This window comes from Ornithorhynchus anatinus, chromosome 3 (genome assembly GCF_004115215.2).
Source record: "Ornithorhynchus anatinus isolate Pmale09 chromosome 3, mOrnAna1.pri.v4, whole genome shotgun sequence".
NCBI classification, from domain to species: domain Eukaryota; kingdom Metazoa; phylum Chordata; class Mammalia; order Monotremata; family Ornithorhynchidae; genus Ornithorhynchus; species Ornithorhynchus anatinus.
The window spans coordinates 1,054,372-1,066,521 of NC_041730.1; the positions used below are offsets into that span (position 1 = coordinate 1,054,372).

At 51.0% G+C, this 12,150-nt stretch overlaps 1 protein-coding gene across 1 annotated transcript in view; it reads left to right on the forward strand.

The window, feature by feature from the left end:
* Nucleotides 1-604: 604 nt before the first annotated feature.
* Nucleotides 605-12,150, forward strand: part of OSBPL5 (oxysterol binding protein like 5) — a 46,420-nt gene continuing 34,874 nt past the window's right edge. The window contains exons 1-2 of the mRNA XM_029061396.2: nt 605-675; nt 11,895-12,051. Of these exons, the coding sequence (XP_028917229.1) occupies nt 11,916-12,051 (136 nt within the window). The 5' untranslated portion in view covers nt 605-675; nt 11,895-11,915. The remainder of the gene's footprint in view (nt 676-11,894; nt 12,052-12,150) is intronic.

Consider the following 12,150-nt stretch of genomic DNA (forward strand, 5'->3'; position numbering starts at 1 on the left):
GTACCTCAGTTCCCTCATCTATAAAATGGGGATTAAGACTGTGACCCCCATGTGGGACAACCCGATGACCTTGTACCTACGCCCAGCGTTTAGAACAGTGCTTGGCACATAGTGAGCACTTAACAAATACCATAATTATTAGTATAGGGGAAGCAGCGTGGTTTAGTGGAAAGAGCTCGGGCTTGGAAGTCAGAGGTCGTGGATTCTGATCGCGGCCCCCCCACTTATCAGCTGTGTGACTTTGGACAGGTCACTTGACTTCTCTGGGCCTCAGTTCCCCCATCTGGAAAATGGGGATGAAGAATGTGAGCCCCACGGAGGGACCACCTGACCTTGTATCTACCCCCAGCGTTTAGAGCCGTGCCTGGCACGGAGTAAGCGCTTAAGAAATAGCATCATCATCAGTATTATTTTTAATTATTCTTAAAATTCCCGACGGCGGCCGATCCGCTCCCCGTGGTGATCCCTGCCGGGTTTTCCGGGCCTCCCTCCCGCCCCCTCCTCCCGATTTGTCTGAGCTTCGTGGTATTTCCTGCAGCCGCCGCCTCGCCGACAGCTGGGCCTTCTCCCTCCGGGGGCCGGAATCCCCCCGACCCCCGGGACCCCCGGGACCCCCCCGACCCCCCAGGACCCGCTCTCCATCCAACCGGCCCCCGACCGCCCGGCCCTTGCAGGGTAAGGACCGGCAGAGCTGGGGGGACCGGGGTCCGCAGCAGCCGCCGCAGGGCCTCTTTTGGGGGGTGGTCTGGGGAGGCTGGATCCCCTCCCCCCCATCGGATCCGAGCTGAGCTCCGGAGCGGAGGATCTCTTGCTGTCCCTCTCCTGCAACCATCCCCCCACCCCCCATAACCCGCTTTCCGATGGGGGGAGGGAGGCTGCAGTCTCAGGGGGTCGGGGTCCTTGCTGGAGGGGCACGTTGGGACCCTTGAAGCTCTATACCCTCGATGGGGCTGGGGTCTCCTGGATGCATCAACCGCTCGGCTGCGACTGTCTCCCCCAGCCTCGCCCCGCCGCCGATGTCCTGACTCCTTGTCGGGACTGAGGACCCTTCCTCCATCCCCCCTGGCCACCCACCCATCCATCCATCCATCCATCCATCCATCAGGCCCGCAGGGCCCTGCCAAGAGTCGAGGGGAGGGAAGAAGCCAGGGGGCCCGCCCAGGGAGGGGGGCGCTTACCGCAGTCCCCCGCCTTGTCTGTCCGTCCTACTGACCACCCACCCGCCTCCCGACCGACTACCCGGCCCCCTGGCAGTCTGGTCCTGCTGAGAGGGTGGAAGGATGCGACCCCCGACCTCCTCCCCCCTCCTGCCCAGACACCCGTCCTGATGTGCTCTGCACCTAGTAAGCGCTCAATAAATACTATTAAATGGATGCCCCCCCCCGCCCCGGGGCGAAGTCCCAGGCCCCGGACTTGTAGGTGACAGGGAGACGAGCCCCCTCCCCAGCTCGCCCCAGCCCCCCACCCCTTGAGCCCCGATGGGTCCAGTTGACCAGCCTTGGACTTGGAAGATGCGCGGGCCACGATGGGTGGGCCCAAGGTCCCTGACACCACGAATAACCCACCAGGGTCGCTGCCCGCTGCGTCACTGATCTTCCGACCCCCTTCCCTTCCCGATGGCAAAAATCGGGACTGCGGTTTTTCGGGCCATGAGGGAGTTTTCCAAGACTCCGGACCCCAGTGTCCTAGGGTCCCGGGGTTCCGCTGCTCCTGACACTGCGGGAGCGCTTGGGGGGAGGGTCCGGGGGTCTGCGCGGATTTCGTCCATCGCTGGAGACTGTGAGAGGGAGAAACACAGACACACACACACACAGAGAAGGAGATGGAGAGAGACAGAGAGAGATGGAAAGAGACAGAAAAGGACAGAGCTGGAGAGAGAGACAGAGATAGGGAGAGAGATGGAGAGACAGAAAGGGAGAGAGCTAGAGGGAGGCAGAGAAAGGGAGAGAGATGGAGTGACAGAGAAAGAAAGATGGGGAGAGACAGAGAAAGAGAGAGAGGGAGAGAGATCGAGAAAGAGACGGAGAGACCGAGAAAGAGAGAGATGGAGATAGAGAAAGAAAGGAGAGAGGCAGAGAAAGATGGAAAGAAACTGAGAAAGAGAGAAAGAGACAGAGAAAGGGAGAGAGATGGAGAGACAAAAAGAAAAAGGAGGGAGACCAAGAAAGAGAGAGGGAGAGACAGAGAAAGAGTGACGGAGACAGAGAAAGAGAGAGATTCATTCAATAGTATTTATGGAGCGCTTACTATGTACAATTGGGCAACAGATAGAGACAATCCCTGCCCAATGATGGGCTCACAGTCTAATCGGGGGAGACAGACGGCAGAGTAAAACAGAACGAAACAAAAACAAGAGATGGAAAGAGACTGAGAGAGAGAGAGAGAGAGAGAGAGAGAAAGATGGAGAGATAGGAAGATAGAGAGACTGAAGTGTGTGATGGAGAGACATAGAGAAAGAGAGAATGGGAGTTGGGCTTCCGGCCTAGCCTGGCCTAAGCGGCTTTATCCTAGGACTTGGAGTCACCAGCTGCCTGGCCCGGCCAGACCTGCTTGGAGACAAACTGGTGACCCAGGGCCCTCTCACCATGCTCCTCCTGGGTTTGCTCCATTTAACAGCATCAATCTCTCTGCCTGGGCTCGCAGCCAGTCTCTTTCCCAGGTTGGACACGGAAGGCCTCCGCTGTCCTCGCTCTGGGGCTATAACGAGGGCCATGAGAGTCCTGGGATGCTATCTCTGGGGGCAGGTGGCTGGGGGTGTTGGGGGGCTGCCCTGGGGGTGAGAAGCTGGAATTTGGGGGGGGCTGCCTGGGGGCGAGCAGCTAGAGGTCCCATGACAGGGCTGTGACACCTAGGGCTGAACCTCAGACCTCAGGTCAAAACTCGGCTGATACTTGGGGCAGAACAATAGTAGCCCTCAATCCCCTTGCCCCTTCCTATCTTACCTCGCTGATTTCCTGCAACAGCCCAGCCAACTCTCTTCATTCCTCCAATGCCCACCTACTCACTGTCCCTCGATCTCATCTATCTCGCCGTCGACCTCTCGCCCACGTCCTCCCTCTGGCCTGGAACTCCCTCCCCCTTCATACCCGACAAATGATCACTCTCCCCATCTTCAAATCCTGAAAATCACATCTCCTCCAAGAGACCTTCCCCGACTAAGCCCTCACTCCCTCTCCTTTCTGCGTCGTCCTTGCTCTTAGATTTGTGCCTGTGATTCACTCCAACCTCAGCCCCACAGCACTTATGTCAATATCGGTTCATCTATTTTAATGTGTGCCTTCCCCTTGTGAGCAGGGAATGTGTCAACCACTTCTGTTAGATTATACTCTCCCAAGCACTTAGTAGAGTGCTCTGCACACAGTCAGCGCTCAACAAATACTATCGATTGACAATAGAAGTCAAAGAGTCAAGTCCCTCGCTGTCCCCGGGAAGTGATGATCCTTACAGGATGATGTCGGTGTATTCACTGTCTCCCTGCCCTACTGGCTTTGACCTGCATTCATTCATTCAGTCGTATTTTTTGAGCTCTTACTGTGTGAAGAGCACTGTACTAAGCTCTTGGGAGAGTACAGTGTAAGAACAAACAGACTCATTCCCCGTCCACAACGAGCTTGAACGCTTATTTGTGTGCCGAGCGCTGTACTAAGTGTTTGGGAGAGTACAGCACAACAGTATAACAGACAAGTTAGTTCCTTGCCCACAGTGAGCTTACAGACCAGAGGCGGAGACAGACATGAATATAAATAAATAATTTATGGATAGATCATTGGCTGCAGGAAAAGTCTTGGGAGGGTAATAATAATAATAGTATTAAGTGCTTACTATGTGTGCCAAGCATGGGGTAGATAAGCCTTCTTGAAGGCACATCTCCTCCAAGAAGCATTCCCAGATTAAACCCCCTCTTTCTCATTTCCCACTCCCTTCTGTGTCACCCTGATTTGCTCCCTTTGCTCTTTCCCCCTCCCAGCCCCACAGCATTTATGAACACAACTGTAATTTATTTATATGTATTGATGTTTATTTCCCCCCAAACTGTAAGCTCGTTGTGGGCAGGGAATGTGTCTGTTTATTGTATTGTCCTCTCCCAAGTGCTTAGTCCTGCTATGCACACAGTAAGCACTCAATAAATACGATTGAATGAATGAATGAAAATCAGGTCCCTCTCGGGGCTCGCAGTGTAAGTAGGAGGGAGAACAGGGGTTGAATCACCATTTTGCAGAGGAGGGAAATCAATCAATCAGTCAATCGTATTTACTGAGCGCTTACTGTTTGTAGAGCACTGTTCTAAGCGCTTGGGAGAGGACAATACGACAGTAAACAGACACATTCCCTGCCTGTTCTCGGCCCAACCAAGCTGACCGGATGAGGGGACTGAGGCACAGAGAAGTTGGGTGACTCGCCATATCCGAGCTTCCCAGAGCCCAGCAGTTCTGGCTCCCTGCAGGGTGGTGGCCACGACTGGATGGTGAATCATCTGACTCCAGTCATGGTCTGCTGCGCACGAGCGATGCCAGCTATCCCCTGGCCGGGATCCCACCGGCTCTTGAAACCCTGAAATTCGGCCCATGACCTTCCAGAGAGCAGTGGTTATAAAGACTCTACTGACCGGTTGGGCCCCGTCTTCCCTCAGTCCGAACCCTCCCGCAACCAAGAAAATGGGGCTTCGTGCCTCCCACACCCCGCAGTCCATCCTCCTCCCAGGGTAGCCCTTACTTAAAAAAAAAAAATAGTATTTAAGTGCTTACTATGTGCCAGGCACTGTTCTAAGCACTGGGGTAGATAAACTAATCGGATTGGACACAGTCCATGTCCCACGTGGGGCTTACAGTCTTAATCCCCATTTTATGGATGAGAAAGTGAGGCAGAGGCAAGTTAAGAGACTTGGCCAAGGTCACACAGCAGACAAGTGGCAGAGCCGGAATTAGAACTTAGGTCCTTCTGACCCAAGCCTGGGGTCTATCCACTAGGACATGCCGCTTACTGTCCTGTCCTATGAATCAGTTAATCAACCAGCCAGTCAATGAAATTTACTGAGTACCTATTGCTGGGTCATCTTCCAAGTACTTGGGTGAGTTCAGTAATCTGTCAGTCAGTGGTATTTATTGAGCGCATACTCAATAGTTTATGGAGTGCTTACTGTGTGCAGAACACTGTGAGCTTTTGAGACAATACAGTACCACACAGTGGTAAACATATTCCCTGCCCACAAGGAGCTTAGAATCTAGAGTCTAGAGGAGGAGGCAGACATTAGAACAAATTATAGCAGAAACAAGACTGTTGAGTCCCGGGTGGGACAGTTATCTGATATCTACCCAAGTGCCTAGTGCAGTGTTTGGCACAAAGTAAGTGCGCAATAGAAATAAAGATACTATTTATGAAACACACGTTTCCGCCCTCAGTGAGTTTCAGTGTAATGGGAGAAACCAACAGGCTTAAAATTATGCAGGTAGCAGAGCAGAACAAAGATAACGAAGGAGGTAGTGTAAATGTGTCAATGGGATGAAATAAGGTGTAAGGTATAAATAAACATCTAAGAATGAAGTGGAGCTGTTCGCTTGTCGTGACTTGGGTTTTGGGGAGTGAATCAGGCTTTCTGGAGGAAGTGGAATTTCAGGAGGATTTGAGGATGGAGGGAGCCGGAGTCTAAGAATTTGGGAAGGGGGTTCCAGGCCAGGGATCAGAATTGGGGAAACGGACCGAGAGGAAGGGGCAGCAAAAAGAACTTCTTACCCCACCCTTGGCAGGGGGCTGGGTAGAATCGGAGCTGTGCCTTCGGCGTCCTGTTCTCTACCCCCAACTCCTATTGAGGGAGCGACAGTCTTGGGGGGTAAGAATGGGGGATCTCACCCGAGCGGAATGGGATTCCCACGAGAAAAGGTGGGCAGCTGAGGGAGCTCTGAGCTGTCAGACCCTCGTAAATGGAATGAATCAACTGCAGGACCCTGGACCCTGGCAGAGGAAGAGCCTGACAGAAGCTGTGATGCCCACCCAAGTCAGATTCCAGTCAGTGCAAAGACTTGGAAATCCTGGCTCTGCCACTTCTCTGCTGTGTGACCTCGGGCAAGTCACTTCGCTTCTCTATGCCTCAGTTACCTCATTTGTAAAATGGGGATTGAGGCTATGAGCCCCACATGGGAAAGGGACTGTGTCCAACTCGATTTGCTTGTTTCCACCCTACGGCTTTGTATGGTACCTGGCACATAGTAAGTGCTTAACAAATACCATCATCATCATCATCAGAGTGTCAGGAACTGCTTTCTGTCTTGTTCCTACCCCTCCAAATCAGACTCCAGTCCATGCTAAGATCTGGGATGGAGAAGTGGGACAAAGACTGCTTTCTCTCTTCCCTCTGCTCCTCCCAAGCCAGCCCTTTCTCTTGTTCCTCTGGAGCCCTCTGCACCCCCGTGCGAGCCAGCTCACTCATGTCTTTAAAAGTTAAAAAAACAAAAAAACAAAAACAGGAGCAGAGAGAAATCCCAAGAGGTGAGCAGCCTCCGCAGGGCTCATTCACTCTCAGAGGAATCCAAGTCAGAAGGCTGGTGGTGGGCGGCTGTTAGTCACTGAAGGAATGTTGGCAGAGAGGAATCTTGGAGTCTCCCAGCTCCTCAGAAGCCTATACTCCTCCCCGGCTCATGCTTTCTACTGCTCTCCAGCTCCCGCTCTTTGCTCCTCCCCAGCTCACACTCTCCGCTCCTCTCCAGCTCACACTCTCTGCTCCTCCCCATCTCCTGCTTTCCGCTCTTCCCCAGCTCACACTCTCTGCTCCTCCCCATCTCCTGCTTTCCGCTCTTTCCCAGCTCACACTCTCTGCTCCTCCCCATCTCCTGCTTTCCGCTCTTCCCCAGCTCACACTCTCTGCTCCTCCCCAGGGTCGGAGATGACTCGACGGCATAGACAAGATGAGCCTCAGGTCATGCTTCATCCTAGCTGAAAACATAGCCTGGTGCCCTGACATCAATCAGTCAATGGAGCTGACCTCCTTCTTCTCAATGGCTCCCCGAGGAACCATTCTATTATTATTATTATCATTATTATTATCATCATTAGCTGCTAACACTATTATCATTATCATTACCTCCACACGTGTTAATACTATTAGTATTGTTTTTGTTCGTCTGTCTCCCCCGATTAGATTGTAAGCCCATCAATGGACAGGGACTGTCTCTATCTGTTGTCGATTTGTCCATTCCAAGCGCTTAGTACAGTGCTCTGCACATAGTAAGCGCTCAATAAATACTATTGAATGAATGAATGAGTGAATCAATTGTATCTGTTGAGCGTTCACTATGTGCAGAGCACTGTACTATGCATTTGAGAGGGAACATTGCAACAGAGTTGGTAGAAATGTTCCCTGCTCGTGACCTTACAAATGATCAGTAGAGGAATGACTCAATCATATTTATTGAGCGTTTTCTGTGCGTAGAGCACTGACCTAAACACTTGGGAGAGTATAATTTGATATTTTTGGTAGATATGTTCCCTGCCCACGATGAGCTTACACTCTAAAGACGAACCTACAGTCAATCAATAAAAGAGTGATTTGACTCAATCAGTTATATTTACCGAGCTCTGACTGTATGCAGAGCACTAGGCGATCGAGTGAGTACAATATGAGAAGCAGCGTGGCTCAGTGGAAAGTGCCCGGGCTTGGGCGTCAGAGGTCACGGGTTCGAATCCTGGCTCTGCCACTTGTCAGTTGTGAGACTGTGGGCAAGTCACTTAACTTCTCTGTGCCTCAGTTACCTCATCTGTAAAATGGGGATTAACTGTGAGCCTCAAGTAGGACAACCTGATGACCCTGTACCTACCCCAGCGCTTAGAAAAAGCACTCTGCACATAGAAGCGCTTAACAAATATCAACCTTATTATTACAATATAGTAGAATTGGTGGACGCCTTCCTTGCCCACAGTAAGCTTACAGTCTAGAGACACGCTTACATTCGATCCGGTGAAGAATGGCTTCCCTCCGTCAATCAGTGGTGTTTATTGATCACTTCCTGTGTGCAGAGCACTCTCCTAAGTGCTTGGGAGAGTACAATATAGTAGAATTGGCGGACGCATTCCTTGCCCACAAGGAGACTCTTTAGAAATGAGCCTGTCCAGCCGGATGCCAAAAAAGAGGGCGAGAGGCCAAGGGGGGCCGGGGGCGAGGTTGTGACTCCCTCAAGGAAGAGAAGGGTCTCTTTCCTAAAGTGCCACATTGTCTAAATTTAGAAGGATGATTTAAGGGCGATGGAAAACCTGGTAATTGAGCTAGTAGCAGACTGAGTTTGCCTTGTCCTGATTAGAGCCCACCGGGCTTCCTCAGAACTGCTCGCCTGCCCGCAAAAGTCAGTATTTTAGACTTCAAGCGTGGCTCAGTGGAAGGAGCCCGGACTTGGGAGGCAGAGGTCATGGGTTTGAATCCCAGCTCTGCCACTCGTCAGCTGTGTGACTGTGGGCGAGTCACTTAACTTCTCTGTGCCTCGGTGACCTCATCTGTAAAATGAGGATTAAGACTGTGAGCCTCACGTGGGACAACATGATCTCCTGTATCTCCCCCAGCGCTTAGAACAGTGCTCTGCACGTAGTTAGCGCTTAACAAATACCAACATTATTATTATTTCTCATTAACACATAAGACCTTTCACTCGCACAGGCTCTCTCTCAAACACACGAACTGGCTCTCACGCACACCCTCCCCTCCCCATCGCCCCTGCTCCCTCCCTCTGCTCTGCCCCCTTCCCCTCCCCACAACCCTTGTGAATATTTGTATATATTATTTATTACTGTATTAATTTTATTAATGATGTGTATATATCTGTGATTCTATTTGTCTCTTTTGATGGTATCGATGCCAGACTACTTGTTTTGTTTAGCTGTCTCCCCCTTTTAGACCGTGAGCCCATTGTTGGGCAGGGATTTTCTCTATCTGTTGCTGAATTGTACATTCCAAGCGCTTAGTAGAGTGCTCTGCACAACGTAAGCGCTAAATAAATACGATCGAATGAATGAATGAACACACCCACACACTGGCTCTCTCATTCATCCACATGCTGGATCTCAAACACACTGGCTTTCTTGCGCACATCCACACCGACAAACTGGCTCGCTATATGTCAAGCTCTGTACTAAGCGCCAAGTTAGATACAAACTGATCAGGTTGGACACAGTCCTCGTCCCACGTGGGGCCCACAGTTTGAATCTCCATTTTACAGCTGAGGTCACTGAGGTGCAGAGAAGTGAAATGACTGGCCCAAAGTCACAAAGCAGACACAACCAGCTTCCCACCATCGCCCCGCGCTTGGTCCGAGCTCTGATGGAGGGCGGGTCGGGGAGGGTTGTCTGTTCGGAAACAAAACTGACGACGTCTACATCCATAAAGATACAGATACTGCAGGTGGTGATGGTGGTGATAATATCCTTCTCATTAAAAGGCCTGGTCAGGAGAGCCTGGCCCTGGGATTATTCAATTATTCTTTCATTCAATCGTATTTACTGAGCACTTACTGGGTGCAGAGCACTGTACTAAGCCCTTGGGAGAGTACGATATAACAATAAGCAGACATTCATTCATTCAGTAGTATTTATTGAGCGCTTACTATGTGCAGAGCACTGTACTAAGCCCTTGGGAGAGTACGACATAACAGTAAACAGACATTCATTCATTCAGTAGTATTTATTGAGCGCTTAGTATGTGCAGAGCACTGTACTAAGCCCTTGGGAGAGTATGATATAACAGTAAACAGACATTCATTCATTCAGTAGTATTTATTGAGAGCTTACTATGTGCAGAGCACTGTACTAAGCGCTTGGAGTGTACAGTTCGGCAACAGATAGAGACAATCCCTGCCCAATAACGGGCTCGCAGTCTAAACGGGGGAGACAGACTGCAAAGCGAAACAGAACAAAACAAGCAGTCAAGCGCAGACATCATCAAGATAAATAGAATCATAGAGACATACATATCATTAAAATGAATAGGGTAATAAATAATATATACAAATAAGCACAGTGCTGAGGGGAGGGGAAGGGGGAACAGCAGAGGGTGGGGGGAGAATAGGGAGGGGAGGAGGAGCAGAGGGAAAGGGGGCTCAGTGTGGGAAGGCCTCCTGGAGGAGGTGAGCTCTCAGTAGGGCTTTGAATAGGGGAAGAGAGTTTGGCAGATGTGAGGAGGGAGGGCGTTCCAGGCTACCCTACCCCTTAGTACGGTGTCTGGTACAAAATAAGTGCTTAAAAGGTATCCATTAAAAAAAAAACAATAAAAATGCTACAAATGGCTATTGGGAAAGGGGTTGGGAGGGAGTCTGGCCTGTTTGGTTTTCCTTGGTTTCTGGGTTCTCTGGGGGCATCCCCGGGGAGAGTGGGACTTGAGTCTGAAGCTAGTTTTATTCAATCATATTCCATTCAGTCATATTTATTGAGTGCTTACTGTGCGTAAAGCCCTGTACTAAGCGCTTGGAAGAGTACGCGACAACAACAGACGGACACATTCCTGCCCACAGTGAGCTCACAGTCTAGAGGGGGAGACAGACATTAATATAAATAGATTAAATAAGTAAATTACAGATATATACAGATAATACGTACGTGCTGTGGGGCTGGGAGGGAGGTGAATGAAGGAGCAAGAAAGAGCGGCACAGAAGGGAGTGAGAAAAGAGGACAGGAGGGCTCAGTCAGGGAAGGCTTCTTGGAGGAGGTGTGTCTTTTTAGTTTTAGTAAAAACTAATAATAATAATTGTGACATTCAAGTGCTTACTGTATACCTAGCATTGTACATTGGATTCTAATTCTGGCTCCGCCACCTGTCTGCTGTGTAACTTTAGTCAGTTCACTTCACTGTGCCTCAGTTCCCTCATCTGTAAAATGGGGATTAAGACTGTGAGCCCCAGGTGGGACAGGAACTGCATCCAACCCAATGAGCTTGTATCTACCCCAGAGCTTAGAACAGTGCTTCACACATATTAAGTGTGGGAAGCAGCGTGGCTCACTGGAAAAAGCCTGGGCTTTGGAGTCAGAGGTCATGGGTTTGACTCCCGGCCCTGCCACTTGTCAGCTGTGTGACTGTGGGCAAGTCACTTCACTTCTCTGTGCCTCAGTTACCTCATCTGTAAAATGGGTATTAACTGTGAGCCTCACGTGGGACAACCTGATTACCCTGTATCTCCCCCAGCGCTTAGAACAGTGCTCTGCACATAGTAAGTGCTTAACAAATACCAACATTATTAAGTGCTTAGCAAATACCATTCCTATTATTACTATTCCTTTTCTCCACAGCACATATGTATATATTTGTAATTTATTTATTTATCTATTTATTTTTGCATATTAATGTCTGTCTCCTCCTCTAGACTGTGAGCTCGTTGTGGGCAGGGAATGTGTCTGATGTTATATTGTGCTCTCCCAAGCGCTTAGTTCGGTGCTTTGCACGCTGTAAGCGCTCAATAAATACGATTGAATATTATTATTATTATACTAAGGCTCCCATGCACGAGCACAGAGAACAGACGGCCCCACCCTTCTTCCTCTCCCACCCTCTCAGCGGGATCCAGTGCCCCCGAAGCATCCGGCTTCTTTCCCGCGCTGACCTAGTCCTTCCCGAGTTGCAGGAGGGTGGTCTTTGCATCCCCTCGGGACACTGTCCGGGGAGAAGCTGTCGGGAATGACTCCCGTCCCTAAACCAGCGCTTAGTACAGTGCTCTGCACATAGTAAGCACTCAATAAATGCTATTGAATGAATGAATAACCCCCAGCCTTTGGAATGTGCTGGGCCAGGCTGGACCGGGCTGGACAGGCCACGGGGCCGGCTCTGGAGGGGTGCAGCTCCAGGACCCCCAGTCCTCTGAATCCCCCCCATCCTCAGAGGGGTTGCTTCTGGCCACCGCTGCCTGAGCCGCCCTTCCGACCTGTTGCAGGCCTTGCCCGGGACACCGACGATGAAGGATGGAAGCTTCCTCCGCCGCCGGCTCTCCCTCGGCCCGGCCACGTCCACACCCCAGAAGAGCGATCCCCGGAAGCTGAGCCGGAACCTGCTCTTCGGCGTCGAGAATGACCTCTTCCCCTTCAGCCCAGGTCAGTGCTTGGTAGCCGGCACGTGGCGGGGGTCCGGCTGCCCGGGGCCCGGGGGGCTGTTGTCCACGCTCCCCTTCTTCTTCCTTCCCTCTTCCCTTT